At 37.0% G+C, this 19,453-nt stretch overlaps 1 protein-coding gene and 1 pseudogene across 1 annotated transcript; both read right to left on the bottom strand.

Moving 5' to 3' along the window:
- Nucleotides 1-6,514: 6,514 nt before the first annotated feature.
- On the bottom strand, nucleotides 6,515-7,988 carry LOC124972149 (BRISC complex subunit Abraxas 2-like). Its single transcript, XM_047536389.1, has 2 exons — nucleotides 7,913-7,988; nucleotides 6,515-7,793 (listed from the first exon to the last, which is right to left on the bottom strand). The coding sequence occupies exons 1-2, from the start codon at nucleotides 7,982-7,984 to the stop codon at nucleotides 6,618-6,620; spliced, it is 1,248 nt and encodes a 415-aa protein (XP_047392345.1). The 5' UTR covers nucleotides 7,985-7,988; the 3' UTR covers nucleotides 6,515-6,617.
- Nucleotides 7,989-9,273: 1,285 nt separating this feature from the next.
- On the bottom strand, nucleotides 9,274-9,812 carry LOC124972421 (protein tyrosine phosphatase type IVA 1-like; annotated as a pseudogene).
- Nucleotides 9,813-19,453: the final 9,641 nt, after the last annotated feature.

Genomic DNA, 19,453 nt, shown 5'->3' with positions numbered 1-19,453 from the left:
TTCCTAATGAATGGCAGTTAGAAGTTTCAAATTCCACACAAGTGTTGAACATGCCATCTTACACTTCTGGAAGGTTTGCACTATAGGAAACAAGTATAATTTTTGAAATTAAAATAATGTCAGTACAATGTGTTCAAGTTACAATCCTATAAATGACATGGGTGAATTACCACCAGTTGGTAATAATTGCCTGCACTGCTTGGGTGTTTGGCAGAAGTAATTTCCTACCACCGGCCACTTTTTGATTCTTGATGTATGTTTACATTAGGGAGCCATATATTGAAGGGTGGATTTCTGAAAAATAGATAATGAGGCAATAGTCAGCATTACATAAAGGATAATAATGACAATTGTTCTTCCAAATAGGACCCCAATGGTCAGAGCCAAGCTCCTATAACTTACTAAGCCTCAGTCTTCTCACATTAGGAGCAAAAATTTACACCACATACTCCTTGGCCTCATAGGGAGGAACAGAGATGCTCTCCCGTGGGATTAACAATCGCAGTGTCTGGCTCAACTCAGGCTCTCTCAGCTGCCTGGGTTCCCTTGTAGGCAGGACCCATGGAAACCATGGCATGGCCCCTCTACTTCCTCTCTCTACGCCATCGGGCTTCCACACCCTCCACCTCCTTCCCTAGCCAGATCAGACAACAGGGTTTCCTTCCACTCATCCACCTGACAATTCCCACAGCTGCCTTTGGCCCATGCCACCAGGCAAGCAAATGCTAACCCTGACATGCCCCCCAGGTGGGTTGGTATATAAATGCACATACACACAAGCACACACACACACACACTTCTGTGTCTACAAATGTTCCCTTAGGTCATTTCTTGTAAGGGTAAATGATGAGTCAAAGTCTAAGTTTTACAATTTTGTTGCTGAAGTTTGTGGTTTGGGGACAGCAGGTACTCTTAAACATTGTTTATGAGCATCTGCTTCAGCATATTCGTTTTTTGCCAACAATTTCATCTGTTCGTGTACATGCACATTTATGCGCCTATTTTACATGGAGAATCATAATGCAGATACCCTGTTATGTTCATTCAATTTTAGTTATGAAATTTATTGACACAAAGGTGTTTATAGTCACACTTATGCTACCAATTTTTGTAGTGATGATTTTCTTTTATTCTCGACATTTTGAAATCTATGGGTTAATTGTGTACAGGGTCTGGTAGGAGGGCTGATTAGTATAGGGGTCAGCAAATGGCAGCTATGGCCAGCAAGCTCCATCTACAGCGTCTCTGTTCATTTCCCTGGGTCTTTGAACAGTCTGCTTAGGGCCAAGGTGGAAAGGATGCTGAGACTACAGAACTCACATGAGCTTAGCTCTGTAAGTGGTATGTTTCCCATATGTCACTTCCCTTCCCATCCATCTTGTACAAAAGCATCAAGTTCATGGACACCTCCAACAAGGTGCACCACTTACAAAGGTTACATGTGAGGGGAGATAGTGGACCCCTCCCCATGACCCATCAGGGCCCAGGAGCCTCTGTGGGGAAGGGGACCCAGTAGTGGCTGCAGGAACACCAGGGACAGTGGCCTTGATGATGCCCTTTTTCAGAACTCATCTCCAACTAACTTGTGTGCCTTTCTTCAGGATTCCTCTGGATCCTGCTTATTACTCTTCACTCCTAACACTTTGATCCAAAATTTCTTTCTGAACTGACCCCCATACTCCTGGGATGCCTGCCCATAGCTCCAACCCTCAGCCCTATGCTTAACTGCAAATTATCATTGTAAACATGGGTCCCATTCATCCTACTTGGCTGCTTAGAAGACTTTAATGGTATCATTCCCCTCCACATAGAATTCCCCTCCACACATTACCCCTTGTGACTATACCCCCCCATAATCTCTGTATTAGAGAAAACTAGAGGCTAGTTACGAACCCTTCACTCCCACAGTGGATATGCAAAGGGAGGAAACTGAGTCTTAGAACAGGCAATGTTAGACCCTAGTCCCCACCCCCACCAGAATATAAGGACTTGGGAAAAGTGTCTGGATGTTCCTCGCATCCTAAACTGCATCAAAGGAAGGTGGTGATGAAATGGTAGGAAGGCACACTTTCTGGGGGTTGGGAAGGTTGTGGCAAGGCCTTAAAAATCTACATTTGTAACAGGATCCAGGTGAGATAGTTAATTTTATATGTCAACTTGTATAGGTGATAATACTCAATTCTCAGATATTTGGTTGAACATTTTGAATATTTCTGTGGTGGTATTTTTAGATGAGACTAGCACTTAAATCAGCAGACTTCGTGTAAAGTAGATTGCCCTCCATAGTATGGATGGGTCTCATTCAACCTCCTCCAAAGATATTAGAGGGAGAAAAGACTGGCCTACCCCAAAGAAGAGAGAATTCAGCTATACACTACCCTAGACTTCTCCAATTGTAGCTGTGTGTTGGGTGTTCAGTCTGCTGGACTTCTCTGCAGATTTTTGACTTTCCAGGCTCCATTTTTTCATGAGCAAACTCCTTAAAATAAACACACACACACACACACACACACACACACACACTTACACACACACACACACACACACACACACACACCTTATTGGTTCTGTTTCTCTGGAGAACCCTAATAAACCAAGTAATTATGAAGCTGCTATTTAAAGGATTGTACTCTGAGTAACAAGTAATTAGAGAATATCTGGCATGTGGGCACATGGTCTGACTCATCTATAATAATATTCATTGTATAATATTCATTGTATAATATAATAATATTCATTGTATAATAATATTCATTGTTCATGAAAGAAGTACAAACCAAAACATCCATCAACAGTTGTCTAAACAATACATTGAGACTCATTCTTTGAGTGGAATATTACATAGCAGAAAGAATGTCTTAGACCTATAAGAATAAGGCTCTGTCTCTCTCTCTCTCTCTCTCTCTCTTATATAGATAGATAGATAGATAGATAGATAGATAGATAGATAGATAGAGATATAGATATCAGAAAAATGTAATGTTAAATCAAATTATCAAATAAAAAATAAGAACATCTGCAGTATGAAATATATATATATTTACATATATATGTATAACATTTTAAGAATCTTTACATTCACAAAACAAATAGAAAGCAACTTGTGGAGAGTATGAACAACTTATTCTTGTTTTATCTTCTGGGTAAAAGAAAAGACAAAAGTACAATTTAGGGAATGGGCCTAAATAGGGGATTTGTCAAGTTTATTACTTAATCTGAGTATTGGATATACAAATCTTCATTTTATATCTCTCTGTAACACTTGTATATTTGGTATGTTTGACAAGTATCAAAGATTTTAGAGGCTAGTTTTTATTATAAATATAATGTGTACTCATTTTGCCAACTGACTAAAACACAGTTAATTATAGAGATGAAGATATCAATAACCAGCACTCCCACCACCACTGGAAAAAAACTATTAACATTTTGCTGCATTTCATTCCTTTATTTTTTGTTTGCTTGAATATGTGCTAATACATGGTGTATACATTACATCAAAATTTCATGGAACCATGAGACATATATAATTTTATATGAACATTGTCCTGTTGACTTTTAATATTAAATCATGTGACACAGGGAAAGAACTGAACTTTGATTTTTACGCACCTGTCCCACTTCTTGAACTACAACTCTGAATGCACTGGTTGTCAATGTACATCAACCAGTATGTTCCCAACAATGATGAAATTGCCCCACTGCAAAATAATTACACTACCTGGCAATGCAAACCCCACCCATAATGATTCTTCTTTTGAATGGCTGGGATGGGAAATCATAATGAATCATAATCATAGTGAATGATGCAGGCATACACTTAATACTAGAAGGTGTTAGAAATTGCTCTGATTGCCTTCAATGTAGTCATTCATTTAATCTTCACCACAACCTCAAGGGCAGGTAACCATTCCAATTCCCCTTTACACAAGAGGAGTTTTGGTGTTTTTTAAATAGTAAATGTAATGTATACTTGTTTTACAGAGAGGAAATTTTGCAGAAAGGAAATTACTTAATCAAGATCACAAATCTCACAACAGAGGGCTCCTAGGTCAAATCCCTCTTTCTCATCCCAAATGCTGCCCCACTACCTACTGTGTTTATACTGAGTGTTCTTCTGTTTTAGGGCTGAGGCCAGTGCAGAAGGGTCACCCAAAGTCCTGTGGTTTTGCATGGGCATGGATATTATTTTGTTCACATTTATGCTCTTTTCTAAAATGTCTTAGATGGAAATTATTGAAACAAGGAGGAAAATAAGAGGACAGAAAACCACCTAAAATGAAACCATGAGAAGTTAAGAAAATTTCCTAGAGGAAGAATCTTATCAATTAATGCTCAGGAACTCAAAACCTGTAATTACAAAGAGCCAATATTTTTCTGCTTTGTTATCTTGGCAGACAATGAACCTAGATGTGTTTTTAGGATTTCTCTTTAATGATCAGCTTTATTGCTTATCTATTATCTACCCATTTACTTAACATCTATATAGAAATTACTATCTTCATAGCAAAATTTAAAAGTACAAAGTACATAAAAATATTTGCAACTTGTATTACAGATATGAGGTTTATATCCTCAAATTCATAACGGAGAAATAGGCCAAAACTAATAAGAGAATGCACATAAAATGTAACATAAAAGCCCAATGAAACACTTGAAAACATGCCCAATGATAGAACTGATTAAATGCTAAATAAGCTCTCAGACTATATGAAACAGGTAAATATCAACACAGTATTTAGAGGGCAGTCATGAGTTTGTAAAAGAATATTCATCTTACATTTGAATAAATACATCTGCATTTTATTAAGATATACACAAAAATCAAATGAATATACATCAAATTTTTTTTTCAGTGCTGATAAATGCATTTCACTATTTATTTAGATGTTTAAGCTTTCACACTAAGTTTTTCTTTTTTCATGATCAAATAAGTCTTTATTGTCACATTTAACTGCTTTGTCAGATATACAATGTAGATTTCAGTATAGCATAAAAAATAAAAATATTTTCCTGAATGTCAAAATCTGAACAGAGGAGATGGCAATGGCACTTGAAAATAAAAATGAAATTGATACTGGTGCTGAAGCTGCAAGTAGGTAGCTGATAAAAACAGGAACGCATCTGCAGTGAAGTGATCTGCAACATTTCAATCCAATGGCAGTGGCATAAGGCCAGCAAAACCAGGACAGCAGTTAATATGTAGACCCCACAGAATGTACATCCAAAGAATGGCAGTTTCAGCATTTCATTTTAAAGTCCGTATTATATTGTCTAATTTAGTTTTAGAACCAGAGCTCAGCGAGTAAACATCTATCCTATAAAATGAAACTACTCTCTTGGAATGGAATTTAAGCCTCTCTAACAACTTCCTTATTCTTACAGGTTTTAACTAGTCCAAAGCAAAGGCAGTTTAGCTCCCAGTATTAACTTCATGGGCTGAAGTCCTCATAAACAGTGGGTCTTGCCATTTCCAAACCAGGCGCCCAACGTAATTCATGAATGTCTTAGTGGTTTCACACATTTTGGGCAAAACTAGAAAACAGGCAGTAATTAAATAAAAATATAAGTGCAACCCAACAGTTTCTACACATTCCACAATTATCCCCCAAATGGCAACTTAAAGTATGTTATTCAGATTTAAAATGAATCTTTATTTACCAAGATTCCCAAACAGTTTATTAAATGTCTTTCCTCCGCAAATAAAACTAACACTAGGATTTGTCAGAAGATCTAAATGAGTTATATCCTTTACATGTGAACTCAGCTAAATCCTGTGTCTGGAATCTGTTCGTCATAAAACTCAGGTCTGGTAAAGAACTCCTTTTTGTGATCCACTGCTGTGTATCCTTCCTCTACGACTCCAGAACAGAGACCATAATGTGCTAGTGCAACACAGCAGTCACTGTCATTCACCAAAATAAATAATCAACATTTTATGACATACTTATTTGGATGATTACTTACTGGTAGTTAGTATTTCTACTTTTTTTTTTAAAGGCAACCATTTTAAGTGACAATACGTATCAGACTAGTAGAAAAAAGTTGAAACAAAGCCCTCTCTTTTGATCTCACAAAGTCATGCAGACAAGAGAAGGTATATCCAATTTGTTCCAATCAGGCTTCTTGGAATTAGCAAAATTTCTTTTCTGGCAAAGATGAATTTGGCTCATGATAGAAAGAAGTCCTTTGAAGGCTGCTGCTGCTAAACTTGTTTCCCTTTGAAAAAGTAAATTTCAAGGCATGATAGTGCAAGAGGTAAGTTTTTGATTTATTAGAACATTTATAGACTAATTGTGCTTAGTCTCTAATTTCCAATTTAAAGAACAGAAACTATACTGATAAGTTTTGCTTTGCCTAAATTTACCAGTACATCCATGAATCGCACCAGAATTAGGACAATTTGATTATCTGAATGATTCTGTCATGAAACCTGCACACTGCATCGAAGGTGAGGACCTACGGCAGAGGCTCCTACAAGTCCTGCACACGAGGACTCTCCTCTAGTGAGCCACAACTATCTGGTAAAGCCGTTCTGTGCCCAGATTGAGTCCTCAACAAACTCTCAATAAGCAATTAAGAAAAACAGTGCTAAGTGGAGAGTTTCTTTTGTTTAGTTAAATCTGGGAGGTCTGAGTGTTCCTGGGATCCTCATCGGGATGTGTCATGGGTCGTGAATCCTTCGAATATGAGTATTCACTATTAGAGGGCTCTGTAGGGTCAATCAAATTTTCATAATCACTGTCGTCTGATTCTTCACCACTGTCTCCAGCTGCTCTTTGGGAAGGAAGAAGGTCTGCAACACTTCCAGGGTACTTCAGTCCGGCACTGGTGGAAGCATAATTAGAAGAGCCCACGGCTTGAGGTCGCGGCATAAAGACACTCCTTTCCATGCGTGAATGGCTCAGAGTACTCTCTTGATTGTTTGGGTGAAAGTCGGAATAAGGAGGAGGAGGGTCAGAGGGTTCCACATCTGCAAGTGCACTTCTGCCTTCGGCTGCAAACCCAGAAGAGGGCCTCCGAGGACTGAACGCAGGCGCCACACCCTCAGATGGCATCTGTCTGCTAAACACTGCCTGCTGCAGTCTTCTTTCTTGTTCCTTTTCATTCTTCCTCTGAGTGATTTGTCTTCTTAATTTGTTCACTTCTGCCTGACAAGATTCAACAACTCGCTCACTCTTTTCTACATCTGCACACACTGCCTGTACTTTCTCCTGAAGTGCATTATAAACCTGATAAATGGCCCTGATGTCTTTCATCACTCCATCCTTGTCAAAAAAGTCAGTACCATGTTCTTTAATAACTTTGGCATAACTCTGAGAAGTATTTGGCACTGAAGACACTTTGTACTCTTGTTGGCTAGTATTGCCTAGATTGGGGATAGCAAGTGATATTCTTTGATTATACCTGCGATTTGGTCTAAAGAGAACATACTCTAAAGCGTGAGTGGAATTGTTGGCAGTGGAGATGAAGCTGAAGAGAAGGAAGACAAGGTCAGGCACGCCAAGGATGCGGGTAAGCTGTTTATGAATAACTTGCTCTCTGTATGACATCTGTTGCTGTGTGTTTCGCCGGAATCTATACCACCTGATAACTTTCTTTCTCCGATCTTTAAGAATTCTGTCCAAACTCTCTTCATTAACTTTGCTTGCGTAGTCATAAAAACTAAAAAGTTTTGAACAAGGCTGATGGTTATGGATTTCAATTACTTGCAGAAATCCCGTGTTGCTGATTTGTGAGTCACTTATGCTAAAGGTTTCCTCTTGTCTTACCTCTCCCAGCAAAAATCCTTCCTGCACTTAACACTTTTGTTTACATTCTCCATTTTCCATAGGGGCGAAGAAAACACAACCGTGTTTAACAAGTATGAACAGTGACAGCCAGGGTTTCACTCGTGGTACCGCACGACAACGTGGTCCGCGTTGCTGTTGGCGCTGTGGAAACACACAGCGCTGAAGGTGTAGCCCGAAATGGAAGCCGCCATGATGGAAATCCTCACACTAAGTTTTTACAAGCTGGTGAAAACTGACAAATTATTTCTCCCACAGAACTATAACCGCACATTCCCAGACAGTATAAATACATGGTTGAACTAACATTAATACACATCACCATTTTATCAATTACATAATAAAACAAAATTATCAAGTATCCAAATATTAAGTTACACAGCTCAAAAGGCATATAAAATATTAGATGTCTGCTCAATTCATCAGCAGAAACCCACTTTTTTTTTTGCAACAGGTTGGGAAGAAAAAGAATCACACTTCAAACAAAACAGTTGGTAGACAACTTCTGATAATTATGAAAAAAATTACAGGAATTTCAGAAATTTTATGATTAAGAATTGTTTTAGCTACAATAACAGAGCATCTCTACCTTTTAAAAAATATTTACTAAATTAAAGAGCATATATTCTACAGGTTCTGCATGAGACAAAGGCAACATTTTGCTAAAAATATTTAATAGCCCCCTCACATTTATTTTTTTCAGGCCCTCCCTGTTAAGTTGCACCTTAAAGTGCAAACATTAAATTAACTGTAAGGCTTTTTTTTTTTTGGTCTGGAGACATTAAAGACATGTGCTTCTGTAAAAACTTAGGTTTTCAAAATGGAGGTTTCCCATAACAGCAAAAAACAGTTATAGAAAGACATTAAATAATTGCTGTAAGACTTGGTAAAAATTTAAAACAACAACAACAACAAAAAAAAAGCAAAACAAAACAAAACAAAAAACTCCAATGGTCAAAGGCAAACCTGATGTATACCAGTATGAATGTGGGAGATGTAAACATAAAATGAGCAGGCAAATTAACTACATAGGTCCTACAATGTTTGAAATGACTGAAGGAATAAATCACATAAAGTCTAGAGTGTTCTTAGTTCCTGGAATTTTGGTTTTGTATGATACTAAAAATATACAAGTATTGTGCTGGGTATTTTGGCACCTAATCTTTCTGTATTTCTCATGTAAGATTCTGGCATGGAAATAGATTTAAAGACATTAACTCAATACTGCATGATTTCAGGAAAGGTCAACTGGTACAAATGATAAGCACATTTTAAATTGTGAACAGCAAGAATCTTTTGCCAAGTGTCCAAACAGGTTGATCATAACCCAAACATAGAGGTTGAAATTCTGTCAAGCTTGTGGCCTGGTAAAACTGCTTTCCAATACTCCTATGGAAGCTTCATCAGACTTACTCACCACGCCAACATGTTGGTTGATATGTCCAACAAATTAGGTTCTGTGTTAAGTTCCACTTTGAAGGCAATAGCATCAGGCGCCCGAGTTTTATTGAATGCAGCAGTTGTTTCTATGACCATTGGAGTCTTTGAAGCACAGCCGCATTTTAGGACGATACTTCTCCAAATACAAAAGTTGCTTGCTGTTAAAAGCTCCACGCCGCTTTTGTCTTATGAATTGTACTGCATCTTCATATTTCATTCTGCCTTCAATCAATGCCAGGGCAACAAGCACTGGAGCTCTCCCAAGGCCTGCAACACAATGAACAGCAATACAACAACCATATTCTTCACGAAACTTAATTTTTACAAGACTTAACCAGTCATCGACAATTTGGTTGGACGGTGGTGCACCATCATCAAAAGGCCAATCAAGAACATGGATGCCTTCTTTTTCTACAAGAGTAGTGTCATAGGTTGCCTCACATACTCTTACTATTGTGGTAACACCATACTTCTTAAGTTCCTCTATAAATTTAAGGTTGCATTGGTTGGATTGTGTGTACTAAGAAATCTCATGTTCTTACATGTGACTTCCACAGGAGCAGGGGGGTTCATTCAAGCCATGTTAATTTAGTTAAAAAACACTCAATAGGGTTAAGAAAGAATTTAAAAAACTGAATACAGAAATGATGCAAAGTAACTGAAGTCTACTTCAATACACTCCACTTGATGTTCTCCATGCTTTGAGTATGAAGTTGGGAGTAATGGGAAATGAAATGAACCTCCTAACAAGAAGCAGCAATTCTTCAATCCAAACTGAGGCAATAGAAAGGAAGTGCACCGAGGTTTACCCCATCCAGGTCAGAACTCTTGTAAAATGCTCTGTGGATTTTCAATTCAATACTTCTGTGTCCAGGTTAACCACTCTTATGGGGGCTTCTTGGTGGAGTAGTAATGATTTCGACAGTTCACTTGTCTGCATAGAGGTCGTGCTGTGCCTGGCAGTAATCTCCACTGCCCTTCAGAAACTCCATAAATGTGTGACCAAGAACACCACAGAACTGAGGAATATATTTACTCATGGAAGATTGTGGCCTAATCATACAGCTGGTCCCGAGGCGGCAGTGATACAGGCAGCGGCGGTGGCGGCGGCTGCAGGGCAGGGGGTGGCGGTGGTCGTCGCAGGGCGGCAGCGGCGGCTATGCAGGCGGCGGTGGGGGCACCAGACTACCATGCCTCAAATTATTATTAATTAATATCTTCTTTTAGGGTGGGAAGGCAGGCAAGATGATTAATATCCTGAGGTATGCATTTGGCAAAATGAATAAACCCCAAAATATCTTATTCAAATACTCATTATGAAATACTCTTCAATAAAACAATGATTACCCCTATTCTGAAATAATCATTTCTTTGTTCTTTTAAAATATATAAATCATAGTAAAAGATACTATATTTGAGTGGTAACAACCCTGTTCAGATTTCACAAAGTTATTTAACAAAACTGCCTAGGTTCAAAGCAAAGAGGTGTAATATTCCTAGAGCGGTGGTCAGTGTATGTCACCTCCCTTATTCACATCTCAGCAGTGATAAGTCCAGCATGAATGCTAGAATACGCCTTCCCAGGAGATCATTCATAAAGTGTCTGAGCATATTAGGATACTAGAAGGAGGTTCTTGAATTGGACACATTTTTAACATAATTTACAGACATAATTAATCTGCCTGACATAGAGAAATCTGACTAGCCAAAAGAGTCACATTCACCTATGACAACAGGTAATTTAAAGAAGAAAAATGAATGGCAATCAACATATGTTAAATTACTCAAACACACCAAAAATTCAAGAAATGTAATTAAAGCACCAAGGTGTATAAATATAAAAGCAAGATACAAAACACGTTGTACAAAAAGATCTGATTTTTGAAGAATACATATTTTAAGAATATACATATATTGGGCTGGGGATAGAGCTCAGTCGGTAGAGTGCTTGCCTTGCAAGCACAAGGCCCTGGGTTCGATCCCCAGCACCCAAAAAAAAAAAAAAGAATATACACATATTATGTTTTTAAATATAAAGAAACCCACATAAATATCTGGAAAGTATTTAAAATCAATTGAGTGATTATTTTGAGGCAAGTCATGCTAAGGTGGAAGGCAAAGATAATGCCTCTTTTACATTTTTCTCCAGTGTTACCAAGATTTGAAAGAACACTTATACAGATTTTTTTTTACTTATGCAGATTTTTAATTAGCAAATTACTAAGAAAAAATGATGACAGTATAGGAAAACCTAATTGTAGTTTGATTTATAAAACTAATGCTGCAAAAATATGTGAATAATAAAAGATGCTAAACATATTGTCATGTAAAACGGAACATTATATTTATAACCACACATGCACACGCACTTAACTGCATTGACTCTGAGAAAGGGGCCTAAGGAGACTCCTATCACAAAATTAAATGTCTGTGGGCCCTGTCTGCATCATCACTTAATGCTTCCTTTGTCATACAACTTCCAGAAAGTTTCTCCTGGGAGTTTCCATGGGAATAGTCCTCTGTTTCCTCTATTTCTTTTTCCTAGATCTCTTTTTTTAATTTGTTCTTTTTAGATATACAAGACAGCAGAGCATGTTTTTACATATTATACATAAATGGAGTATAAGTTACTCTAATTCTAGGTCTCTTGGAGGCAAGCATAGCCAAGTAGAGCACCAAGCTGCAATTCTAAATCTGGTCACCAGATGGCACTGAACACTAATTTCAATCTTATTTTTCCACGAAAAGATATTCATTTGGTAAAACCAACACATTCTACTTTGGAAGTTATCAAAAAAAAAAGTGAAATAAAATAGTTATTAATTAACTCAGCAATTAACACTTTACATTTACTACATTATTTTAAAATGTTTAGAGTATGGGTCTCAAATTTCAGCTTACATTAGAACCACATGAGAGGCTTGTTAAAGGATTGCTAGAATTTGTTCCAAGAATTTTTGATTCAGCAGTTCTGGAATATCTTGTAAAATGCTCTGTGGATTTTCCGGAAAGTTCCCAGTTACTGCTGGGGGTGGTCTGAGGACTACACTTTGAGAACTACCAATGCAGATCAACAAAACAAAACAGTGTTTAGTCTTTAAAAAGTATTTAGAGAATCACACTGTGTTGAGAGTACTGGTGGAGGTACATGATTTAGGGTCAGGGCAATGGAGTTGCAGTATGCAGTGGGACCACAGACTCAAGCACTGAATGCTGTAATGTCACTCTAAAGTATGAGGGGAACCAGTCATGGATCAATAGGACAGCATAGATCCTCCATGTGGACATTACTAATTTCATAATGAGTCCCAACCTAGGAAGCCCTGTGGTGAGGAATTAAGCTCCAATATCCCAAGATCGACAGCCTAAGCATAAGGATTTATAGTAAGTATTCAGACCACCCACATCCTAGGTTCATCCTAGGATGGCATCTAATATGGTTGTTCTTTCCACTCCATCTCCTAACCCGGTACTTTTTATTGGTTAAAAATAAAATACATTTCCTAGGCTCTGTTATTACTACAAAAGTATCCAAACTCATTTTGAACCATGTGGAAAATGCTGCTGAAGACAGAGAAAATGAAAATGTAATTAACCTGCACTCCAGCCTCTTCAAGGTTCACATTTTGGCATCTTTTGTTTTGGGTCTTTTCCTATACTTTTATATATATCCACAAAGATAGATAATTCCATCTCCAAGGAAGTGACTTCTACTTCCGGGGAAGTGATGGAATTTCAATGAGGTCACAGGTGTTCCCTTACTATAACCTTCTCTCCTGTGGATCTGCTATTAGGATTGGTTCCCCATATTGTCTCTTCCTTGAAAGGAAATATTCTCTTACACCTCTTGTGGTCTTTCTTCTCTTACAACATAAAAGGCAAAATGCCAAGGACAGGAAAGCATGTTAGATGATAGGAAATGGTGTGATGATTTTTCTGTTGTCTTCCCAAGCCCCTTAGATAATTTATCCTACAAAACTGGAGCCATCATGGCTAATCATCAAGAAAGATTGCACACATTTCCCTCCCTACTTTCAGGGTCCCAAATTCTCTGAGAGTTATGCCATTTAGTTTCTATCACAGTCATCTCTACTGTATGAGAAAAAGGGCAGGGTAGGGCAGAGATAGTAATCACTAAAGCCTCCATGGATTTCTTGTTTTCTCCAAACAATTGTGTGAAGAAAGCTCTCTTATTTCCATTTGACTGATGATCAGCACCGGGATTGCCAAGGATAAACCACATTTCTAGGAAAGTGGCAAGTAGGAGATTCAACCTCTACACCTCCACATGGTATTCCCAGCAACCTTCATTGCAGATGATAGCTTCCAGAGAATATGAACTGGTCATTGTAAACTTTTCTGGTTCTGTTCCTGAATTATGTCACGCTCATAGTGTACATACTAGACTCCGAAACCCAGGCTTTACCCACTGTTCTGTCTTCTTGGGCTTTGAATGATCTCTACCTTAAACCTTCCCAGAAAATGGCAATCTCTGCAGTCCTACAATTCTTCAAAACTTTGACAATGAACTATATTGGCTTCTTCATCATAAAAATCAGTTACATTTAAAATTTAAAATACATGCAAATATTGTGAAGGAATGTTATTCACATATACCTCAGAAAACACTTTATATATCAGGCACTCTAACCAGAAGAAAGAAAAATACATTTAAAAAATGTAAATCTCAGAGAAAATTATGGGAATGCAATTAAACTTTGAGATGTTCAACAATAATGAACACAAAAATAAAAGTCAAAGTAACTTTATCCTGAGCTAAAACAAGTAAATTGCAAATAGTTTAGAGACCTCATATTTTTACAATATGTGTGTATGTATATTCCCATATATTCTCACAAACATTTTCTCTGTGTGGAGAAAAAAGTCACCTACAGATTGTGCCCACATGATTAGCAAAGGATACCTTAGGTAGGGGAGAGGAAATAGACACAGGATCATTTTACTTTCCACATGTACAAGTCTTATTGTTTGATTTCTTTCAATTGCAAACATGTATTAGTCTTGGGATTTAGGAAGGTAACATAAATTTTGTAAATATGGAAAAAACTTTTTATGATTTGATTTCTGAAGCCAATTTCATATAAATCTACTAGCCTGAAAAAGAATTCATAGTTAATGGTTGATTTTTTAAGGGCAAATTACATGCCATAGGTACAATATGTTCAGTTCTACTAATTGTTGATAATACTTTTATGTGTAAGTGCATGCTATAAAGCAAATGTAAATAAATACGACCAAAAATACGAAATAACCTGCACCCCTATACACACACACACACACTTCTTCAGATATATTAACACCGTTTTCTTTTCATCTGAGACAGAGGTGGAACTTCCTGCCAGGTTCTGAAAGACAAGCAACAACTGATTCTGGAGGAAAGGCTGCCTGTGCCACTCCAGTCTACAGCAAGCCCTGTTTGGTGGTTCATACCAAAGACCCTTCCCTCCCCTCCATCCCTTGCATAACCACCTCCAAGATATTCAGGGTTGTAGCTCTAACTTTGACCAGCAGGTGGCGACTGGCTCAGTAGTCTACCTTTCCTGCAATAGAAAAGCATCGATTTTTGCAGAGACAAAGACAATATGCAATGAATAGTCCTAAATGTATTTAAAATTTTCATATGGAGAGACAAATTAAAAGTATCTGTGCAGTTTCATTTGTTGATAATGACTCCCTGATCTAAGTCGCTCATCATCTTTTGTTTATTCAGTACACATTCATGGGGCACCACCAGGTGGGGTCTATTTGTCCACCTCTGTTCTTATCTCTCATGCCCAGACGCCCATTTCCAACTGTTTATGAACATGTTCCCTTGAAGAAAGATGACTGCACTTCCTTTCTACATATGTGGAGTGAATGTGTGTTTCTCTCATGCTACACTGAAGAGTAAAGAATCTGACAGGATAATGCATTAGATAATAAAAGAAAATGCACATATATATCCTCTCTTCTTTCAAACTCCATCTGGAAACATATGATAAAAAATAGTCCCAAGAACCGGGCGTGGTGGTGCATGCCTGTAATCCCAGCAGCTCGGGAGGCTGAGGCAGAAGGATCCAGAGTTCAAAGTCAGCCTCAGCAAAAGCGATACGCTAAGCAACTCTGTGAGACCCTGTCTAAAAATACAAAAAGGACTTGGGATGTGGCCCAGTGGTTAAGCACCCCTGAGTTCAATCCCCAGTACCAAAACAACAAAAAAATAGAAAATAGTCCCAAAATCATAAATTATATAAATGTTCATACAGTTCATGTCTTGTGTGTATATCTTTAATATAGTCATGCTATTTATTTTAAGCTCAAACCCCCTTATTTATGGAGAGAAAGATCCTGGGACTAGCAATTCTAATATTTCTTAAAGGCCATATAGTATGTTCCAGACACTTTGTATAGTTTATCTGATGTTCTCCTTTACAATGCTGTTAGGCAGGATTTTTGCTACTTAGCAATAATCTATTTCTTATGCCATTATTTTACATTTATCTGTACATATGATATTGTATATATATGCATATTTGACAATAAAGAGATGATGTACTATCTATGAGATAATTACTAAAGAGATAATATATTAACATCATGGTGAGTAAAGAGTTGGGGACCTAGGAAAAAGGCCATGGCCAAGATCTATTATACCTCAGCATTCACCAGTGCAGGGAACAGCCTACTGCCACAGGGACAAACTACCACTGTTCCTTGTCTGTCCACTCCACAAACGCCCACATGCCAAAACATTGTAATGCATAATGTTAAAATGGAGGGCAAGGTCAAGTAGAAAAACTTTGTGTATTCTCAACAAAACACAGACAGTGCAGATGCAGATGGAGCCAATGAAGACAATCTGACAAGTCACACAGAAATAAAGGCCCTATGTGGTTTTGTACATCTGAGTGCATGGTGAGCAAACTTTGGCACCACTGTGCTAAAAGATAATCGAATCAGAATTCTCAGTTTATTGCTCAGTGTGTAAGTTTATCTTTTCAACTGAAAAGTCTATTGCCTTTCCATGTAGACATTCACCTCTTCACTTTAAAATAACACCATCTGCCAAATCATTTCTTTTCCCAGTGTGTGAAAAAGGATTGTCTCAATAGGAAAGCAAGTATTCCTTTGTATTCAGCCATATTTATTTTGAGAACTTAATACAGAGCATTTATAATGGTTCTGGGATTTTTTTGTCACACATTCCTTGTCTAGGAATCTAGGCAACTTAATTTTGTTCATAATTTGTATAATTTGAATTTACACTACCCATAAGCAAACATATTGTTGTGCAGTCTTATATTGGTGATTAGATTAAAACAAAAATATTGAATTTGGGAAAAAATGATTCAGTAGGAAATTATGTATTCTGTATTCTTTCTGCCTAGTTTTGACAATGAGATTTTTTCCATTGGTGGACATTTTTTTCAAAGTCAAATGATAAATAGATTTCCCTCTCGGGAAATGCTATCCATGTATTAACAGATAAAAACTTTACAAATGCTGTTAAATGGAGTTCTGTTTCTTTTACATTAATAGGATTTTAAAAATAGTATTCAAAGCTCAGCAAAGACTAGTACTGATATTCTGAGTCCTAGACATCCGGTTGACATTTCCTCCTGTGAAGTTGCAACTGAGATTTGTATGAAGAAAAGACTACTGTTCCCATTCTCTGTGAAAAAATGTTTTATGCCCATAATTTCTTGATGTATGGAATGTAGATCATTACTCATTGCCATAACAGAACACAGTCATACAACAAGAATCCATATAAACTGAAAATCCCTGTAAAATATAAGAAAGTGGTATTAGCATGGCAGGCCAAAACAGCTGTTCTTATTTTAGGAAGGCTCTTGGGGCCTGACCATAGTGTCCCCATTTTTCTCATTGGATATTATATTTAACCTTGATCGTTGAGCCTTTCTGGTAAACATTTCCATTAATGTCCATAATAAATCAAGCAAGAAAAAACTTCTTGTTTCCTATGTCTGGACAAAGCATGTAAAGTCAGTTTCTTTGTGTTTCTGCTGTTAATTTAATTCCCTTTCTTTTTCTACTTTTAAATCTTTAATTGGAATTTTGTTTATATGAAGATACTTGTGAAATATTAATCATATCTTTCTTTCATTGTTTGATTTTAGCGTATCTGGTTTTAGGTGTCATGTCTTTCAATAAATATTGGTTTACAACAGAAGGTAAAAACTGGTGATTAGCAGAACATAATTTCGTCCACACATTGTTTAATTTTTTAATAGTTGCTAACCTCTGAAAATTGGAAGATTTCACACACACACACACGCACAGCTCCCTTGCTTATCTTGAAAAACGAAAAGTTTTGGTCACATGGGAGGACTACATTCCCACATGCCCTCAAGGTAAAGGACTGACTAGAGCTCAACAGCAGTTTCTTTATCCTGTTCACTACTCTACTTTCCTCTCCCTATTGTATATCTGCCTAAGTGACACAGAATGCTGTTTTTTATTGTACTATTATTACTATTGTTTTTCTTACAGTAAAGAGAAAAATGAACTATTTCTTGTCAAAAGATTATACTTTAAACTTTCTTTCCATAAAAAATAAGTAGGTGAGCCCATGAATGTTAGTTTGATTTAATTATTCCACAATGTATACATATATCAAAGCATCATGTTTTACCCTATAAATATATACAATTAGTATTTGTCAATTAAAAATAAAATTTGTAAATGGGTCCAAAAAAAAAAAAAAAAAGACTGTGAGAGAGCACTTACTTGTGGTAGCAAAAGCTCTTCCTATGTTTTTCATATCTGCCTGCTTTCATTATTTACATAATCAACTTAGCTCCCATGTGCACCACACAGCCCTTCTGAGAATATGATAAATACGCACATTTTAGCATTTTGAAACAAATAAAGAAAGTATATTTGAAGCAACTTTTTAATGACATGTTAGAAAAAATATTCAGTAAGATATGATGAACTTTCAGTTGCCTTATTGGTGCTGACAATCTCTTATGTGACCTCCTGCTGGCAAATCATAATGGAGTATTAGAAGATAATGCATCTTAGATGAATTCATTTCTGTGCCAAGTTACCTCTGACCGTGGTATTTTCCTGTGACCCAATGAGTGATGTGGGAATGGTGTTTCAATCATACCACCTCACATTAGAGATAAATAGTGGTCTGAACAGCTTTTGCCTGTTTTCAAAATGGTTTGCTTTATGCCCTTATATGAATTGTATCACAAATATTCAACATGCTCTAAGTGCCTGAAAGCTTAGGGAATGAATTTGATGGATTTAGATTGCAGGTAAGCAGACCAACTCCTGCTGCCTTCTACATTTGTAATTTTTATTTGTGAACCATAGGAAAGCATTAACTTAACTGCTAAATGTGCTCTCTCAAAATTTCAGGACTTTATTTGTCCATTCTCCCTACAAGTCCTTGCTCATATGCAGCCATTTGGTAATAGCATGAAACAAGGGATTTTTTATTCATTTGTTTTTAAGTTTTGTTTTAAATTGATGCATACTAATTGTAGGTAATTACGGAGCACGGTGTGGTATTTCAATACATGTATACAATGTGTAATGATCAGATCAGGGTAACTGGCAAGTTCACCACCTCAAACATTTATAGTTTCTTTGTGATGAGAACAGAGTCCTTTCTTCTATTTTGATATATACACTACAATATCATTAACTGTAGTCAACCTATTGTGCTATAGAACACCAAAACTTACTCTCCCTATGTAACTGTAATTTTGTACATGTTAACCAATCTTTTCCTATTATCCTTTCCCCACACAGCTTTTAAGTGGGTAGAACCTCGATGTATCTTAACTTCTAACTCTCTGCTCTTCACTGTTTCTATACTGTGCCTATCCAAATTACACCATTTCATACTCTACAGTTTACTTTTTATTTTTTATTATCAACACCACCATAACATGAATTCCAGAAGGGTAAGGACTCTGTTCATTGGGTTCATGGTTACAACTTGAGGCAGAGGTACAGTGTCCTATAGCCACCAAGTAAAAAATCTGATATTAGCATATCCACTTACTTTTCCTATGTTTAATGATCCTATAGTGTACTTTTTGCTGTCCTTTAAATTTCAACCTATTTGGCTGTAATATTTTAGAATGCATTTCTATAGACAATGTATATTTAGATCTTGTTTTTATCCATTTTCATAATCTCTGCACTTTGGGTTTTTTATTAACATTCAATAGTCTATTATC

This window comes from Sciurus carolinensis, chromosome X, assembly GCF_902686445.1.
Source record: "Sciurus carolinensis chromosome X, mSciCar1.2, whole genome shotgun sequence".
NCBI lineage: Eukaryota > Metazoa > Chordata > Mammalia > Rodentia > Sciuridae > Sciurus > Sciurus carolinensis.
This window is presented reverse-complemented; position numbering and strand designations above follow the sequence as displayed.

Excerpts from the sequence above, each read along its gene's own strand:
- LOC124972149 (XM_047536389.1), bottom strand. The coding sequence starts at position 7,984 with ATGGCGGCTTCCATTTCGGGCTACACCTTCAGCGCTGTGTGTTTCCAC. Across the intron at positions 7,794-7,912 it reads CCAACAGCAACGCGGACCAC|GAAGGATTTTTGCTGGGAGA; the intron begins GTTGTCGTGCGG and ends TGTTAAGTGCAG.